Source organism: Lissotriton vulgaris, chromosome 7 (genome assembly GCF_964263255.1).
Source record: "Lissotriton vulgaris chromosome 7, aLisVul1.2, whole genome shotgun sequence".
NCBI lineage: Eukaryota > Metazoa > Chordata > Amphibia > Caudata > Salamandridae > Lissotriton > Lissotriton vulgaris.
The window spans coordinates 1,063,463,219-1,063,482,381 of NC_141695.1; the positions used below are offsets into that span (position 1 = coordinate 1,063,463,219).

Here is a 19,163-nt window from a genome sequence, read left to right on the forward strand (position 1 = left end):
TCTGTCCTCGAGCACTTTTTAATAGCACACAGCAAGTGAGTCTTTCCTAGCTGACAGGCCTTGTTGTACCAGGTTGGTGTTTTCTTTGTAAGTGCTCCTCTCCTCTGTTCCCTCATGACCCAGTGATAGTCACAAGGAAAACAAATATTATAAATTGTATGTTTTTTTAAAGACCATCCAAAAATCAGACGTTTTTGGGATATGGTACCCATCAAGACACATGGGGGAAATGATGGGCCTTATGGTAGGCGCTCTTGGCACGATGTGGGTAGTGTTGGCATAATGCTTGTATTGGCATAATGGTGCTAATTATTTTTGCATTGTGGGTACTCTTTGCCCAAGGGAGCCCTTGCTTTATCCTTGTATAAGGACTGGACTAGCACATTATTTGTGATTCTAGTGTTTCTATAACATTATCTGTACTGCTTTCTGGGGTTATTGCCAGTAAGATAGCTGTAACCTTTCTGCATCCATCTGTGCATTCACTCATCTATCATCTATTCATGCTTTCACCCATGCACCTGTTCACGTTCTTGTGTATTGAACTATTCATCTATCCCTTTATCCCCTTCCCACCATTAATTATCCATTTACAGGGTCACTCAATAGCACCCACTGTTCCAACCAACCGTTAAAGCTTTCTCTTATTCATTGGCCATCCAAGCAGCCACATAGACAAACTAGACAATCAACAAAGAAGCATTTCCACTTATAAAACAGTTAGGCCGATAGGCTTTGCAAACGCTTGCTTAGAATGTACAGGCTTATGATATAGCAATTGAATTTAGCCATAAAGCAGTGACTATTCCCTCATAGTAATAGGTAATGCGAAAGCCTACGTCATTCATTGCATCCACTGTACTGTGACATATTAGACGCGATAAATAAAGGAAGTAGATTTTTTTAATTTCGGTGTGGAAGGGGTCACCTGGCAGAAAACCACCCGGGTCTTAATTGGCCAAGATTTGTACACAAATAACGCAAGATGTATTAGATCGAACCACTGACATTCTTCACATCCAAGATAGATCAGACTCCATGTGGTCGGCTTCCATATATGACAGGTCTGTCAGTTCATGAAGACTGAAAACCAAGATCAGACTGTCTCTCACCACCGGGTAAAGGACATGTTACTGGCCACTGAGTACCACATGCAATCTGTAAAGACCTAGGACATCATTTCTCCGACTGCAATTTCACCCACCCACAGACTAAGGATATTAAATTGACTATAAACTACCCAACAGGAACGTGGATTATCCTCTACATAGGAATCTGTTGATCATCCGTACTCCAAGCAAGTGGTGGCACACAGCTATATAAAGGGATCGGAGCATTCTCATCATATGATCGAGTCACTGACTGCAAACTCTTGTTTGTGATTGTAACATTCAAATGCCTAGAATCCCATTGAGATGGCTCCTTGAGGAAGGGCTAAACGAAGTGTGTGCTTATTAAATGTCAACAAATTGCCTACAATTATGATTTCCAAGCTGCCATTGTCAAAAATAAAAAGACAGATATATTGGGGTGAAAAAGTGTTGCAGCGCCTGGACTCAATTTTATTTTATCAAGTCACATTTGCAAAGCCAGTGGTTTGCTTCAGTATTTTCTTGAAAGTTCATCATTGAGTGAAAAGTTTTTGTTTGTGGTTGGGTGAGTGTGTAAAAGCAAGCAGGGTCCTTGGTGGTTAGTGATGCTGAGTGAAAGTGACAGACATCTCAGAGATAACCACCTAGATATGAGCGAACGACCTCCGTCCCACACTTACATGATTCTCTGGATTGGTAGGAATTATAATTGGATTATTTAAGGAATTTTTTCTGGAAAATTCAAAACCTGATTATTTTAAAAGGATTTCGTGCAGACTTGCAAAAACTCCATTTGGGATGCCCATTGTTCTGCAATTCAATTAAACACATTCCACAATCTAAAGTAGAATGTGTGTGTTTAAAGTTTTGGCTGTAACATTATCGTGTGCAGGGGTTACCAGTGGGTAGGTTTACATGCTGCAATAAAAGGGTAAATTTAGGTTTTGCCTGCACATCGCTTGTACTGTGCTTGTGAAATCTCTTGTATTTAATATATCTTAAAAGGGGGCTCCTTTCAGTTTTTTGTTAATTCCCCAGGCTGCATGCAATTAAAATACTTCCATTAAAGCTGTTCACACTGTTTACGCCCCATTCCCTGTAAAGATAAGATCTCTTCCCATGGAAAAGGCAGACAGCTTCTAACAGTATGCTGGAATACTTGCTTTTTATTACTTAGTTGTGTAAAGCATATGCTTTAGCCTTAGAATGTTTGTGGCATTTCCTATTTTGCCTCAGTACCTTTCTTTGCACTTTGAAGGCATTATCGGATTGATTTTTTCAACTTAATCTATTTGGCGTTATGATCGAATTCTAAATGTTATAATAAACATTGCACTTTAAACATAAAATTAACATACAAGAGCTAAGCTATATTTTACTACCACACAGACAGTCACAAGTGCAGTTACCTTGCAGACAACAGGATCTTGAATGTGACACCTATAGCATTTGTAATGCAACATGTGTTGTATTTACGTGACTTAGATGTATTGATACTACAAATAAAAATGTCTTATTTTTTTAATAATTAATACTTAAATAATAGGTATTGTAATTTATAATGGCAAATGCTTTTCTAAATAACTTTTGTCAAGATTATGTTCATTGCATTTTATTGTGAAGAAAATCCAGGAACAAAAGTGAAATATTAACATATTTTTGTGACATTTGTAATAAAGCTTGAAACATTGAGAGAACATATTTGAACCAGTTGTTGTTGAATGATTGCACAGATTGATGCTGTGGTGGTGCTGACTGATGTTGTGGTGGCGACGAGTGATGCTGTTGCGTTCAGTGATGCTGTGGTAGCGCATAGTGATGTTGTGGTGCCCCTGAGTGATGCTGTGGTGCTGCTGAGTGATTCTATGGTGATGCAATAGATAGATAGAGTGAGGGCGATAGATATATAGAGTGTTATGTGGCACTGAGTGGTATTTGGAGTGTATGTTCCATTGTAGAGTATGTGAGGGTGCAGAGTGTAAAGTTGCATAGTGTGAGGGTGCAGAGTGTGAGGGTGCGCAGGGTGTGAGGGTGTGCAGGGTGTGAGGGTGCGCAGGATGCGCAGAGTGTGAGGGTGCGCAGTGTGTGTGAGGGTGTGCAGTGTGTGTGAGGGTGCAGTGTGTGTGAGGATGCAGTGTGTGTGAGGGTGCAGTGTGTGTGAGGGTGCAGTGTGTGTGAGGGTGCAGTGGGTGCAGTGTGTGTGAGGGTGCAGTGTGTACAGTGTGTGTGATGGTGCAGTGCAGTGTGTGAGGGTGCAGTGTGTGTGATGCTGCAGTGTGTGCAGTGTGTTTTGTTTACACTTCATGATACTTCTAAGAACTAAATGAAATACATTAAAAAGTCTATGTTCCCCTCATGTTCTTTCTGTCTTTTAATCTATTTTTTCTCATCTTTAGTTATGGTCGTCTCACCCACCTCTATATCTGAATAATTAATGTAGTAACAATGCTCTTGATTTTGAATGTATCCATGAAAATCTAATTCAAAAGTGGTTACAGCATTAAAAATCATACCGCACGCCAGGTCTGAAGTTATTTCTGCTCTAGTGATTATTCGGAGTGCAGAAGAATTAGATACAGAAATCCTTCTTTGCTTGGACATATGTAAAAGGGCTACTCTTCATTGTCACTGTTTTATTTATGCAAATCTGAGTTCAAGATGTATTATTTTACGAACGAAACACCCTGAATTTTTCAGCTAGAGATGGCACATCTGGCAGCCCAAAAGTACTACTTTTTCGGTGCTAAACTAAAAAATGTATGTCTTTTTGCAGCAGGCCAAATATGTGCCGCTTTCTCCTTGATCTGTTAGTGTAGAGACTCTGCCAATACACCGTTTGTGACCCAGCAGGGTGTCCAGCAGCACTGCACCTCGAAACAGGAGGGTGTCTAATACCAAAGATTGCAGATTATAATAAAAAAAACTCTCATTCTGGCATCGGACAACCTCTACTTCAAAGGTGCAAAGGACAGCGGTTGATGAAGGCTGGTAGTTTACTTGGTAGGCAAGGGTAAGGGGCACAGGTGACTCGAGAGGGGGCAGGAGGGACCAGAGGAGTGTCATAGGGGAGAAGGGGTGTTTCGGCCACATGAGTAAGAGGGGAGGTACTGGAGAAGTTGGGTGTGTAGAGGAGTGAAGGGGCTGCAGGATAGTGGTTGCATGAGACAAAGGGCTTTAGGTAGAGAAGAGGCCTGTGGTGAAAGGGAAAAAAGCAGGGAGCCGTGCAGAGCCTGATTGCATAGAAGGGGGGCCCTGTGCATTTGTAAGGTGTTAACAGACAGGCGACTGAGGTACTTTTTCACCTTTTAGTAATCTCTGAGTTTCCTCCCAAGGGCTAATCGTTGACTGACTAACCAATGCTAGCATTGGACAGTTAAAGAAGTTGTAGAGTAATATCTAACTATAAGTGTCCTAGTACCCAGAAGTTAAAGAGTCATTTCTAACTATAAGTGTCCTAGTACCCAGAGTACTGGGCTGTATCACATTTGGAAACTCCAGGTGCTCCCTGCAGCCGCCATCTTGAGAAAGAGCCTGGCAGTCATGATTGGTACTGCAAGTTACCAATAACTGAAGGAATTTGGTGACTGTTCTTGGAACTGTATGTGAATCTGGGATAATACCTTGGAGAAAGACTATTAGGTGTTGAACAAGACAGTACAGGCTACTGAATAAAGAGAAGGATGTTAGAATTGTTAAAGTGGCAGAAGGTGAGGGGGGCATTTCCAAGATGGCACTGTGGCACTGCATTACTGCTGTGAAATCGTAGGGGCAGTATCTTCTGGGTGGCAATAAAGCTGCTGAAAAAAAGTGAAATATAAACAATGAATGCGGCGTGCGACTTAACATTAAACGCGGCCGCAATTAAACATCAAACGCCGGCCACGATACTTAACACTAAACGCAGCCGCAATTAAACATGAAACAAGGCCATGAGTATACATTAGACGCGGCAGCAAATATGCTTTAAACGCGGCCGCGAGACAAAAGCAAAAGATGCGGCCGAACGTCAGCTGAAGGCAAACAATACAAAAATACATTGGGTGAAATAAAAACAAGCTCTTGGCATTGCTGTGGTGGAGCGGGAGCGCATTGAAAGAGAAGGATGTTAGAATTGTTAAAGTGGCAGAAGGTGAGGGGGCATTTCCAAGATGGCACCATGGCACTGCATTACTACGGTGCTCCGCTGCATGCCTGCGGTGAAATCGTAAGGGCAGTATCTTCTGGGTGGCAATAAAGCTGCTGAAAAAAAGAGAAATATAAAAAAAGAATGCTGCGCGAGACTTAACATTAAACGCGGCCGCAATTAAACATCAAACGCCGGCCATGAGACTGTACAGAAACGTGGCTGGCTGTGGGGTGGGGGGGAGGAGAAATGCGAGACACGGCCTGGCGGCCGTGAAGTGTGAAGCAGCGGGCGGGGTTAGCGGATCCCTTTGAAGTGGGAGGCACGCGGCTCGGCAGCAAATGGTAAAAAGCGCATGCATGAGCACATGCACTCCACAAAATCCGTGATGGTTTCAAAGCTTATTTGGCCCACAATACTCTTGTCTACTTATTCCTTGCGGAATAGAATAGACGAGACCTAAAAAGAGGATTGACTTGAATGATGCAGTAGGTGCAGTAGCACCAGGGCCAAAAGTTGTCATAACTCCATTAAACACCAAATATTGCTGTATTTTACTATTAAGCAGGCAGTCACAAGTTATCTTTCAGGCACTAGGGTAATGATTTGAATAGTGCAGCAGGTGTAGTGGCACCAATCCAAAAAGTTGTCAAAACTCCACTAAGCACCGAATATTGCTATATTATACTACTAGTCAGGCAGTAACAGTTGCAGTTACCTTGCAGTTAAAAGGATCCTGATTTAAATGGTGCAACAGGTGCAGTGGCACCCGGGCCCAAAAGTTGTCAGAACACCTCTAAACACATAGTATTGCTATTGCATCAAATACTTCTATTAGTTCCGGCTTTCGGTTCATTTTTAACAATATTGATTTTTACTTGTCTGCACTATACAACTAATAACAGCCCAATATACTGCCTTTTTGTACATAAACAAGTCGTAACACTTTAACAGACTTTCTGTAACTCATATTGTACAACTGTTCAGCAAGCTAGAATTTATAACAAAAAGCAGCTTATTCTTAATCACATAGGTGAAGACTAGTGCATTTACCAATGCTTATTTTCAGTACTCTCTCTTCCAACTTTCTTCCGCCACTGCTCCCTTCTCCAGTCCCAAAGAGGGGGGCAACATGTGTACTGAATTCTGACATCACTCAGCGCTTCAGGATTAACTGCTAACATATGTACAGCATAATAGCTTGCATGCTAGATGTCTTTGAAGAAGAAAACCAAAAGACACGCAACTAAACTGAATCTTGCTTCGCCTTTCCTTCATGCCAATAAATAAGATGTCTTTTTTCAAATACCAAGGGGCCATATCCTGGGGAACCGCGACTCCAATGGATGTTGTGAAAAGCCGTCTTCAAGCAGATGGAGTGAGCACAAATAAATACACAGGAGTGTTTGACTGTATATGCCAAAGCTATAGGAAAGAAGGATTAAAGGTAGGAAACATCGAATTCACCTTTCCCATTTTAAGAGCTACATGAAATTCAGAGTCACTGATACTAAATTATATCATATATTTTTTCCTGTGAGCCTGAATCCTCGGTCGGAAAAAGTGAGCAATGCAAGGAATGTTGTTGCTAAATGTGAGATGACACTGAAACATTTTCTGCAACTTTTCAGTCAATTGCAAACAACTCCACCCACGCTGAAACAGCCAATCAGCAGACACTGTAGTGAATGTCCCCCAGGGAATCGATTTTTCAATCTTTCCATTTTCTATTTGACAGAAACATGAAATCCAAACGTGGCGTTTTTATTGAGATGTAAAATGTAATGTAAATCTGCCCCAATTTTGTTTTGATCTGCATTTTCACTGTTGCTTTTACTGAATTATGTTCAATCTCCGTACAGTTTACTTTGCAAGGAGCTTGTGGTTGGATACTTATGTTAAGCGTTTTTTATGAAGCATTGACCCTGCTCGGATTTTGGATGTATAAGAATAAATAGTCTATTAAATGATGGTTTATGATCGTTTGCTCCCAATGCTTGCTGATGTCTTAAACTAACAGCGAGTTTTTTTGTTCTCAGGAGTATTGAGTAAGCTCGAAAGGTATTGTGCATGTTGTGCAATTCTTTGTACCCGACAGATCAATGGGCTTAATGCCAACTAGTCGATTTAGCTTTGTGCAATGGAATTGCTTTATAATTCCACTATATTCACTTGTCACACACAAAAAACATGTATTAAGATTATGAGTGTTTTTGCTATTTATTAATGTTTAAAATGTCATCACTGATGTTAGATGTGAGGTCATAAGCACTGCATGGCAAAGACACGAGTTATGGTAATCATACCTGGCCAATTTCAGGAGGTTTTAGATCACTGTCATAATTTAAATTACTGTTTTTTTTCTTCACGAAATCCCTGCCTTTTTAAAACGTATTAATATATTAAAATCAAAAGAAACCACAAGATTTCTGAGTGACCATGCACAGTGCTGGATTAGCAGCAGGGTTTGCAGAGAATTTAGAAATTGGCCGACCCGTGCTGAGGTGTGATTGTCTGCATGACCTCTGATGTTCAGGCCTTGTGCCCAGCACCCCAAAGGGCATGCCGGGCATCATGGACAGTCATCGCTGTAGAGCGAAGATCTGGTCCGTCGTTACTGGAGATTCACGTCGGTGGTCACTGCGGGCTGTTAATGCTGCAGCATAATATGCAGAACTCACATTGCTGGTGATCGCTGCACCCACTGTAGCGCAAAGAATCGGGTCTATCAGAGGTTCTGTGGGTGATCGGCGCAGGCAGCAAGATCTTGGCACAAACTATACCCGTTCATGGGCACAAAGAGCCCACAACTTCAGGATTTCTTCTTTACTTTTTTTCTTTTCATAAATATTTTTATTTAGCCGTTATTCAAGAATCACAGATCATCAGCAAACAATTTAGAAAACACACTTTGGGCCTCTTGCAGGGGGCCGAACATCAATAAATGTCATTGTGTACCCAGTCCCTATCGCCTGGCGTTACTCAATGCGTAGTGTGTCGGGTCGTGGATTCATTGTTAGACTGCTGATGTGTCCCAGTTCCCTCCCCATCTCCCTTCCTCTCCCAGTATGCCGGATATCCCTGTACTGCATCCACGGTCTCCAGATCTGGTCTAATTTGTGTGCACAGCCCAGGGACTGATATGCTGCGCCTCAGCCAGTTGGCACCAGTCCTCTCAGTCTCGGACTGTGGGAGACCTATTCACTCCGCAGAGTCTAGCTAGGTTATGCTTTGCTACCCGGTGGCCATGTTTAACCAGGTGTATGCAATCTTGAGCCACTTCTTCTCCACCCAGTAACAGCCACTTGTCCTCGTATGGGATCGATAGGCCTGTCACCTTTCTTATCACTTCTATTATACCCGTCCAGAAAGTTTGAATCAGGTCTAAAGTGTGTGGCAGGTTTGGGCAGGTCTAAAGTGTGTGGCAAAACATGCCTGTGTTGTCGCCGCCCCTGATGCAATCAGACAAATCACTACAGCCCATCTTGTGAACTTTAGACCTGGAGAGTTTTGACCTATATAATATCCGAAGCTGCACAAGGCAGAATTGTGCTCATATGGCTATTTTTCTGGGGCTCTGCAATGCCTCACTCCAACTATCAACCAGCCTGTCCACTATGAGGGTCACCCGCTGTTCTACCCGCCGGGTATTGTATTGTATTGTATATTGGATTTATATAGTGCTTATCACCCAGGGGTCTCTAAGCGCTTGCCTTGGGAACCCATCCTGGCTTTTCCCTGTGAGATAGTCCCTACAGGGCATCCCCAAGGTGAAAGCCAGGCATCCCGCCGCGGGGGCCGTTGTGGAGATTAAGCAAGCTTAATGCCCAGAGTTGCAGAGTGTGAACCCACGATTAGGTCAGGCACCGAAGCGAGAATTATCGAGTCCATGGACATTTGAGCTCAAGACCCTGCTGCGTCGGGAATTGAACCCTGGTCCCAGGTCTGACCTCTGCTTCAGGGGCTGCCTGCTCTAACCAGTGAGCCACACTTCTCAACTGTTGTTGTAGCATACCATTACCTGATAGGTGAGTGCCTATAATAACTTATGTTGTAAATTGAATACTGCTGCTTCGTTCTTAATGATGTCTTTCCACATGAGCATGCTGTGCACTGTGCTCACCATGGATGACTTATTATTGTTTTAATCACATGCTAGTAACACAATCACAGGCATGGAACACCGAGTGCTATCAGGTCACCCACCTTGTTACAGGTTAGTTTACACTGTGTGAATTGCTTTCTCTTTTTTGCTTCCCCCATCCAGGAACACAGAGCGCAACACAGGTACACGACTTCCCCTGATTTTGACAATGCAAAATAGTGGAACAGCCATACTGTAGATAATTGTCTTTTAAACAACATAGTTAGACACTGGTCCTGATGAATCGCCAGTCAAATTGACAAACAGGCGAGAAACATGTCGACCTAGTCACATACCAGGTTAGCCTTGTACTAGGGTACATTATTTCACTACAAGTCTAGTCCTTGTTCAAATTTTAATTGGAGCCAAGGGACCTCCAGAAAGAATAAAATTGATCCTGGTACCCTTGCCCCCATTTTACACCACTTCCACGTCTACAATCTCCTGTCCCTTCACCCGCACTTCACCCATACAGCAGTTGGAAAAAGATCTCTGCCAAAGAGCCCCTCTTTGAGGTGTTGCCCATTGGGCATTGCACCGCCGACCCCACGAGGAGCATTGCCGATGATGAAGCATGACACTTGCAAGGGTGTGTGAGGCGATTACATCCAACAAAATGGATGCCTGTTTGTCGGTACCCCACGTTGCCCTACAGCATCCCTAACCTGACTCCGACCAAACTAGCACTCCTTTAGGAACAGCCTGGTACCCCTCTTGTATTTAATGCCTCACTCCATTGCAAGGGACCCACATTTTCGTCCAGGTCTCTCTGAGAGGGGTTAGATTATCTGGTTTATTGTTTAATTTTTTTTATACATTAGTGAGACTGCCTTGGGAGGCATAGGGTCTAGGAGCAATCGGCCCTCCATAGGGGAGAACTCTGAGATCTGTTCGCCCTCTGGCAATCAATCAATCATTTGTAGAGTGCACTAATCACCCGTGAGGGTCTCAAGGCGCTGGGGCGAGGTGCAGCTACTGCTTGAACAGCCATGTCTTGAGAAGTCTCCTGAAGGTCAACTGGTCCTGGGTTTGTCGCAGCTGTGTGGGGAGGGTAGTCCATGTTTTGGCGGCGAGGTAGGAGAAGGATCTGCTGCCGGTGGAGGTCCTGTAGATGTGTGGGACGATGGCGAGAGTGAGGTCGGCAGAGCGAAGCTGGCGGTTCAGGGTGTAGAAGGTGAGACGTTTGTGGAGGTATGCTGGTCCTGCGTTGTGGAGTGCTTTGTGAGCGTGGGTGAGGAGCTTGAAGGTGATCCTCTTGTTGACTGGGAGCCAGTGCAGGTCTTTCAGGTGGGAGGTGATGTGGGTGTGGTGGTGTATGTCGAGGTTAAGGCTTGCAGACGCATTCTGTATGTATTGGAGTCTTTTCTGGAGTTTGGCCGTGGGTCCTGCATAGAGGGTGTTGCCGTAGTCCAGTCTGCTGCTGATGAGGGCCTGGGTGACCGTCCTTCTGGTTTCGGTGGGGATCCATCTGTAGATCTTGCGGAGCATGTGGAGGGTGTTGAAGTAGGAGGAGGAGGCGGAGTTGACTTGTTGGGACATAGGGAGTGATGAATCCAGGATGAACCCCAGGTTGCGTGCGTGGTCGGTGGGTGTGGGTGCAGCTCCCAGGGCATCTGGATACCAGGAGTCGTTCCAGGTGGAGGGGGTGGAGCCGAGGATGAGGACCTCTGTCTTGTCTGAGTTACGTTTCAGGCGGCTGTTCTGCATCCAGTTGGCGACGGCCTTCATTCCTTCGTGAAGGTTGGTTTTGGTGGTGGCGGTGTTCTTAGTGAGTGAGAGGATCAGCTGTGTGTTGCCGGTGTAGGAGACGATGTTGAGGTAGTGCGAGCGGACGATGTTGGCGAACGGTGCCATGTAGAAGTTAAAAAGGGAAGGGCTGAGGGATGATCCTTGGGGCACGCCGCAGATGATATTGGTAGCTTCAGAATGGAATGGGGGAGGCGGACCCTCTGGGTTTCTGTCGGTGAGGATGGAGGTGGTCCAGTCCAGGGCTTTGTTGCGTAGTCCTGAATCATGTAGGTGTGTGCATAGGGTGTGGTGTCAGACGGTGTTGAAGGTGGCCGAGAGGTCCAGGAGGAAGATGGCCGCAGTTTCGTCATTGTCCAGTAGGGTCCTGATGTCGTCTGTGGCAGTGATGAGGGCGGTTTTGGTGCTGTGATTGCTGCGGAATCCAGATTGGGACGGGTCCAGTATGTTGTTCTCCTTGAGGAAGTGGGTCAGTTGCCTGTTGACGATCTTTTGGATGACATTCGCCGGGAACAGAAGCAGGGAAATGGTCCGGAAGTGATTGAGGTCCTTTGGGTCTGCTGTGGGTTTTTTGAGTAGTGAGTTGATCTCAGCGTGCTTCTAGCTTTCCAGGAAGGTGGCCGTCTCAAAGGAGCTTTTGATGATCTTCCAGAATTGGGGAGCGATGTTGTGGTTTGTTTTCTTGAAGATGTGGTGAGGGCAGGAGTCGGATGATGAGCCGTAGTGGATGGAGTTCATGGTCTTGATGGTGTCTTTGTCATTGACGTGGGTCCAGGAGATCACACGGTTGGTGAGGCTGGGGCGTAGTGAGTCTGCGGTGTCGGCGCCTGTAGGGAGGGTCTGGGTTTCGAAGCTGTCGTGGTTGCCTGTGATCTTGCGGTGAAAGAAGGTGGCTAGGCAGTCGCATAGGTCTTGCGACGGAGGGATGTCGTTGGAGCTGGAGCTGGGTTTGGAGAGTTCTTTCATGATGTTGAAGAGCTCTTTGCTGTTGTGTGCGTTGTTGTCGATGTGTTCCTTGACGGAGGTCCTTTTGGTGGCTCGGATGAGTTGGTGGTGCTTGCGGCTGGCGTTCTTTAGGGCTGTGTGGTTGTCCGGTGTCTGTTCGTGGTGCCACTTTTTCTCGAGTCTTCAGCAAGTCTGCTTGGATTCCTGGAGGTCAGTGGTGACCCAACTGGCCTTTCTGTTGGTGCGTCTGTTTGAGGTTTTTTTGATCGGGGCAAGAGTGTTGGTGCAGACGTCGATCTGTTGCCTTAGGTTGCGGATGGCTGTGTCGGTGGTGTCCCTTGGTGGGTTTCGGGCGAGGGTGGTGATGAGCTGGTCTTCAGTGACCTTGTTCCAGCTGCAGTAGGGGAACCGTTGCGGGTGGTGGTGCGAGGTGGGTTTCTTGAATGTGAAGTGGACGCAGCGATGGTCGGTCCAATGGAGTTCGGTGATGTGGCTGAAGGAGACGTGGCTGCTGGCGGAGAGGATCTGGTTGAGCAAGTGTCCAATGGTGTGGGTCATGACGAGCTGTTGGAGTCCGAGGTTGGCGAGGTTGTTGAGCAGAGCAACGGATTTGCTATTGTAGGTTTTCTCGAGGTGGAAGTTCAGGTCTCCGAGGAAGATGTATTCTGTGGAAGCAAGCGCGTGCGTGCTGACAATGTCGGAAATGGCGTCGATGAACTGTGGCTGGGGTCCGTGGGGTCTGTAAACAAGTGTTCCTCTGAGGGAAGTGTTGGGGTCAGTGTGGATCTGGAAGTGCAGGTGTTTGGCGGTGCTGGAGGTGTCCGCTGTGTAGGTCAAGACTCTGAAGGTGTTTCTGTAGACAATGGCGATTCCTCCTCCTGGTCTGTTGGTGAGGTCCCTGCTGGTAATCTTGTAGCCATCAGGGATGGCTATGGCGATGCCGGGTGCTGAGTAGGGGTTCATCCATGTCTCTGTTAGGAGGCTGAGATGAGTAGATCCCAGAATTCGATGGCATGCTTGTGGACGGAGCGGGTGTTGAGTAGTATGCATTTGAGGTGGATGTGTTCTGCTCTGACGGGTGGGGTAGGATGTGCAGGTGTTCGGCGGCTTGTGAAGCTACAGCTTCGGCAGGTGAAGGGTCCGTGGGTGAGTTTCGGGCTGGCCTGGAATCAGATTGATGATGGGCTGGTGTTGAGTTCGCGGAGGGTGTTGGTGTTGTAGCGGCGTCGTGTGTCGTGGCGTTCGTGGGGGCCAGGGGGTCTGGCGCTGGATGCTCTCTAGGCATGGACGGGCACAGACGGGCTTGCCTTGGGCACGCCTTCGGCAATGAAGTAAGGGAGGGGGGAGGACCTGGGAGGCGGGAGCGGGGTGGTAGGAGGAGGAGTCAGTGGCGGCGGGAAAAGGAGGGGAGACAAGGGGAAACATAAACTAAAACAACAATAATACAAAATACAGAGGAAATTACAATATCAAAAAACACAATCACCATGCTCTTGCTGGAAGATGGACCAGGGAAGCATTGAACCGTGCCAAGGAGAGGGGCTGGCTTCTAGGTGAAGCAGAGCACTGCTGAGCTACCAGGGGGGAGTGTGTGCCTTGGACCAAAGTCTCAGGACTCAGTTTCAGTTTATAACTTTATTCGAATGTTTAAAAAACATCATAAAAGTATACAGTTAAAAACATTACATATACATGATTCACAAAATGATAAACAGGGATAGCCTTGTCACATGGTGTGGGGGTCACTGCACATAAATTTACGGGAAAACCATACTAAGTCTAGCTCTAACAGATTTCAGAATAAAAGTGGCAGTAAAAAAACATATATCAGGGCTTGAAAGTGAAAAAAGAAGCCTCATGGCGTTACCGGTGGTATACATGGAATATTTAAGGAACATAGGCTTGAGGTAACAAATACAAAATACAGAGGAAATTACAATATCAAAAAACACAATCACCATGCTCTTGCTGGAAGATGGACCAGGGAAGCATTGAACCGTGCCAAGGAGAGGGGCTGGCTTCTAGGTGAAGCAGAGCACTGCTGAGCTACCAGGAGGGACTGTGTGCCTTGGACCAAAGTCTCAGGACTCACACGCGCTCCCCTGCAGCGGTGCCATGATGCAGGGGAGGGGGAGGAGCTGGGAGGCGGGAGAGGGGAGGTAGGGGGAGGGGTCAGTTGCAGCGGGAAAAGGAGGGGAGATGAGGGGGAACAGAAACAAAAACAACAATAATACAAAATACAGAGTAAATTACAATATCAAAAAACACAATCACCATGCGTCTGCTGGAAGATGGACCAGGGAAGTATTAAGCCCTGCTAAGGAGAGGGGCTGGCTTATGGGCAAAGCAGAGCACCGCTGAGATGCCCGGGGGAGTGTGTGCCTTGGACCGAAGTCTGAGATGGAATTTCAAGGCGTGTTTCAGCTGCCAGTCACTGAAGATCTTTCCCTGCGTTAGCTCGTATTTGGACTGCAGTTCACTGAATGGTACCATTTTCCCCCCTCTCCCAGTTTGTCTATCCCTACTGTGAGCCATCTTGTGTGTGTACGCAACTTGTTCACTTCTCTCAGGCTTTCAATTTCCTATAGTGGGGTTTCCGCTGTGAGTTTGTTGTGCCATTGAGTCTTCTGTTGGTTGCTTTCCATGCTTGCTTTACTGCCTGAGTGTGGGATGGAAGTGATCCTTTCTTTACTCTGCCATAATGGAGGGCCAGGTGTCCCCCAGTCCCCATAACCCGATGGTCGACACACTAGGCTGGTTCATCTCTCTCTCTCTAAATACCTGTTGGACTTGGCCCATTTCCCCCCAAATTTTTTCTCCCCCATGGTAAATAAAGTTGTTTAGGCCATGTGAGGTATGAGATGCCCTGGTTACTATGACAATGTAATGCAATGGTGTGAGCACTTGTCAATCCCCCCATTGTGTACATGTACCCTGGTGAAATGCTGCATTTAAAATGGATGGGGTACAAAAGGGGGTGGTGATGGACAGAGCATCTGAATCAATCAAACACTCACACACTGTCAAAAGATCTGGGTTTGATCCATCACCGTTCTTTAGCCCACTCTGCCAACCCAGTTCAGACATAGCTATATGCAAATCAGTCTGACACTGTGCCTCATGGGAACAGTCCAGCCCGAACTGCCAAGCCATGTCTTCCCTGGACCGGAAACAAGCTTCCGAGGACCGGTTTGTGGCATTCCTGCCGTCCTCAGCCCGGCTTGCTTGAATCCAGTGGCAAAGTGAGCAAGGGACTCACGTCTGAGCATACCCTGCCACACTTATGGCGGCCCAAAGCAGTACAAAAGGGGGTGGTGATGGACGGAGCATCTGAATTAATCAAACACTCACACCCAGTCAAAAGATCTGGGTTTGATCCATCACCGTTCTTTAGCCCACACTGCCACCCCAGTTCGGACATGGCTATATCCAAATCAGTCTGACCCTGTGCCTCATGGGAACAGTCCAGCCCGAACTGCCAAGCCATGTCTTCCCTGGACCGGAAACAAGCTTCCGAGGACCGGTTTCTGGCATTCCAGCCGTCTTCAGCCCGGCTTGCTTGAATCCAGTGGCAAAGTGAGCAAGGGACTCACGTCTGAGCATACCCTGCCACACATATGGTGGCCAAAAGCGGTACAAAAGGGGGTGGTGATGGACGGAGCATCTGAATCAATCAAACACTCACACCCAGTCAAAAGATCTGGGTTTGATCCATCACCGTTCTTTAGCCCACTCTGCCACCCCAGTTCAGACATGGCTATATGCAAGTCAGTCTGACCCTGTGCCTCATGGGAACAGTCCAGCCAGAACTGCCAAGCCATGTCTTCCCTGGACCAGAAACAAGCTTTGGAGGATCGGTTTCTGGCATTCCAGCCATCATCAGCCCGGCTTGCTTGAATCCAGTGGCAAAGTGAGCAATGGACTCACGTCTGAGCATACCCTGCCACACTTATGGCGGCCCAAAGCAGTACAAAAGGGGGTGGTGATGGACGGAGCATCTGAATCAATCAAACACTTACACCCAGTCAAAAGATCTGGGTTTAATCCATTGCCGTTCTTTCTTTAGCCCACTCTGCCACCCCAGTTCAGACATGGCTATATGCAAATCAGTAGGACCCTGTGCCTCATGGTAACAGTCCAGCCCGAACTGCCAAGCCATGTCTTCCCTGGACTGGAAACAAGCTTCTGAAGACCGGTTTCTTGGCATTCCAGCCGCCTTTAGCCCGGCTTGCTTGAATCCAGTGGCAAAGTGAGCAAGGGACTCAACATCAATTAAAACATATTATGAAATAGTAACTATCAAACGATGTGTCCAAGCATTTCTCCTATCTGTATGTGTTAGTATTTATGGGTCTCTTGCGGAAGGTCCATATATAAAGGTTCTTATCTACTGGTGTGAAAGAGTGCAACCAGACTAACAGTTACTGAGAAAACTCTCTGCTAATGTTTCAGTTGTCAGTGTCATTTAGATCAAGGTGTTACCTAGATCCACAGTATGAAGTAACCTCTTGACAAATAAAAGTTACACCTAGTTGTGATGCATTTACCATAACCATAGTAGTCGGCATGGGATCTGTATGGTGAATGTGCATTTTCCACATCGGTGAATGCACTTTCTTCACTGTTGAATACTGAGCAATCTGCCATTGTGTAGAACAGGAGGTCAATCATTCTCCTACCAAGCCTTCCCAACACATCGGCCTCCTCACTTAATTATGCATTAAGCTGAAGACCTAGCTTTTCAATTTTTCTTCTTGCTGGACCATTGATACTGCCTGTCTCTGGCCCACCCTCACCACACACACCTACTCTCACCTACTCAGCACCTGAATACCCTCACCGGTGACACACAGCACTCTGCAAATTAACCTCACATTACTTTACATTAGTCCACTCAGCATTCTTTTTTGCAGGTCAGTAACAAACCCCCAAACATGAGATCTTTGTTGAGAAGTGAACGAAAATTTCACAGTTGGGCAGTAAACTTTCTTTCTCTGGTCAGGGAAATTTCACTGTTTACTACCCGGGTCAGCATACCTCCCCATGCTGAAAGAACTTGGGGAGACTCTTGCAGTTAACTGACTGCCCTGTGATTTAGGACCTGCTGGGTGAAGTATTTTTCATGGCAGATCCAGCTGGAGCTCTGACATCAGAAACCTTGCAGTTCCTTCACCACTAGATGAATTGCAAGTTTGTTGGGGATGGAGCACTGCTAATGAATGACGGATATCTGGTTCTGTTGCACTCTATATGCACATAGCAAACAAATACAACAGTACTGCTGCAGTACATTATGGAAGTATAGTAAACAAAGACTAAGCCCAATACCTCATAACAGTAATCATTATATGACAGGTCTTTCAGACACAACGAACCCACTGACACCTCAGGAAAAGATGAACATAAGAATTATTACAACACAAAGTAAACTGTTTTTATCAATAGTCCATGACCAAATTTACCAATCTTGAATTGACTGCATTCTGCACAAAAGTAAGTGTTTGTGCTGGCATCCATGCTAGACACACAAAACTCCTCTCTGTTGTTTAAGATATGTGGAATCGTTTAAAGACATGTTTGTAATTGAACGAGAATAGCCACCAGCATGCTATTACTTATATTATTTATTTATCATAGTACTAACCTTCCTGAACCAGATGAATTTGTGCTTGTATTAATTTATTTTTAAGATTTTTGACGAGAAGCGCTCTGATGGGACCATCTGTATATAGCACAAATGTGCATAGGTTGCAAGATAGTCTCATAGTCTATGCTTCATAGGATCAATTAATTTACCAGCATCAAAGATTTGGGTAAAATAGGTTGCGAGAGCAACAGCAAATAACAATAGGAAGCTCAAAAGCCTTCTTTAATGTTAAGGTTTTGAGGCCAGAACTGTTGTCCATGACCAATTGGGCCTCCGCTCCACGAGGCAGTTGACACTTTGACTCATATCCAGAATCCTAAGAGGGAAGTATGGGGCTACCCTCGCTAGTGGGTGTCCCGTTAATGGGTGCCAGGCATTGCCGGAATACTAAGCTAAAATCTGGGACAAATGGCGGGTTGACTTTATCTGCTGATTCGTACAATCCAACTACGTGCAAAGATGTTGTTGGGGTGTTTGAAACATCTACTTTACCCATTACTAGTGGAATCACCTAGGCCACTGGGGTAGATACAGGCAAATTAGTCTAGTGGAACTTAGTGGGGCTAGGAAATAAGCAGGAATCCCAAGACTGGAAAAATTTTATAAATACCTTTGATCTGTGTATCTTCCTGGAGACCTGGCTTTGTGAACCCGCTTTTTCTGAGGGATATTTGAACTACCATATTCCAGCACTTAAGGGCCCTAAGGGTCGACCAATGGGTGGCCTTACTATTTGAGTGCGGCAGTGTTTAAAGCTGACCATCAAAGTAGTCGACACTAAAAGCAGAGATATCCAACTTATCAGAATAAATCTGGGTTCTATGGGTATGCTCGATATATATAACGTCTATGCCAGAGGTAACAAGAAAGGGAGGTCAGAAGTTTGTGCAGCTTTGGGCTCCCTTCTCGAGACCCATTCCCTGGAAAATAGTGTTGTGATAGCGGGCGATCTAAACAGGACTTTTGAGCCGCTTGATATCCAACACGACTTTTCTGGGGATGACGAGGACAGTCAATGGGGCATCCCAAAATTAAATCTGAAGCCAATCACTCGTGGACGGAGGATCATTGCCTTAAATGCCATTTGTTATGAAAATAGTCTGAGGGCAATGAATGGGAGGACCCCAAGCGACAAGGCAGGGGCTTACATGTTTGACAATAGAAGGCATAGGAGCAGAATAGATTATGTCCTATGTAGCTTAAATCTATGGGGGTCTGTGGTTGACATGATGGTTAGATCCAGAATAGAAAGTGACCATAATCCACTGTGTGTGGAGCACAAGTGGTGGTCCTCAACTAGTGCTGCAATGATAGACACAGTGGATGAAGTCCCCATGGTTGTGCCAACCAATGACATGCGCCGATTAAAATGGATAAATGTGAAAACTAGCCAGCAGACTATCGACACTATCAATGCCCAGGTCGATGAAGAAGTAATATCCCTAGAGCAATTAAATCTAATAGACC

The 19,163-nt window shown here is 45.8% G+C and overlaps 1 protein-coding gene across 1 annotated transcript in view; it reads left to right on the forward strand.

Annotated features, from left to right (window-relative positions):
* SLC25A48 (solute carrier family 25 member 48) overlaps positions 1-19,163 on the forward strand; it is a 249,519-nt gene that overhangs the window by 201,704 nt on the left and 28,652 nt on the right. Inside the window, exon 6 of the mRNA XM_086931515.1 lies at positions 6,528-6,661. Within this exon, the coding sequence (XP_086787641.1) occupies positions 6,528-6,661 (134 nt within the window). The remainder of the gene's footprint in view (positions 1-6,527; positions 6,662-19,163) is intronic.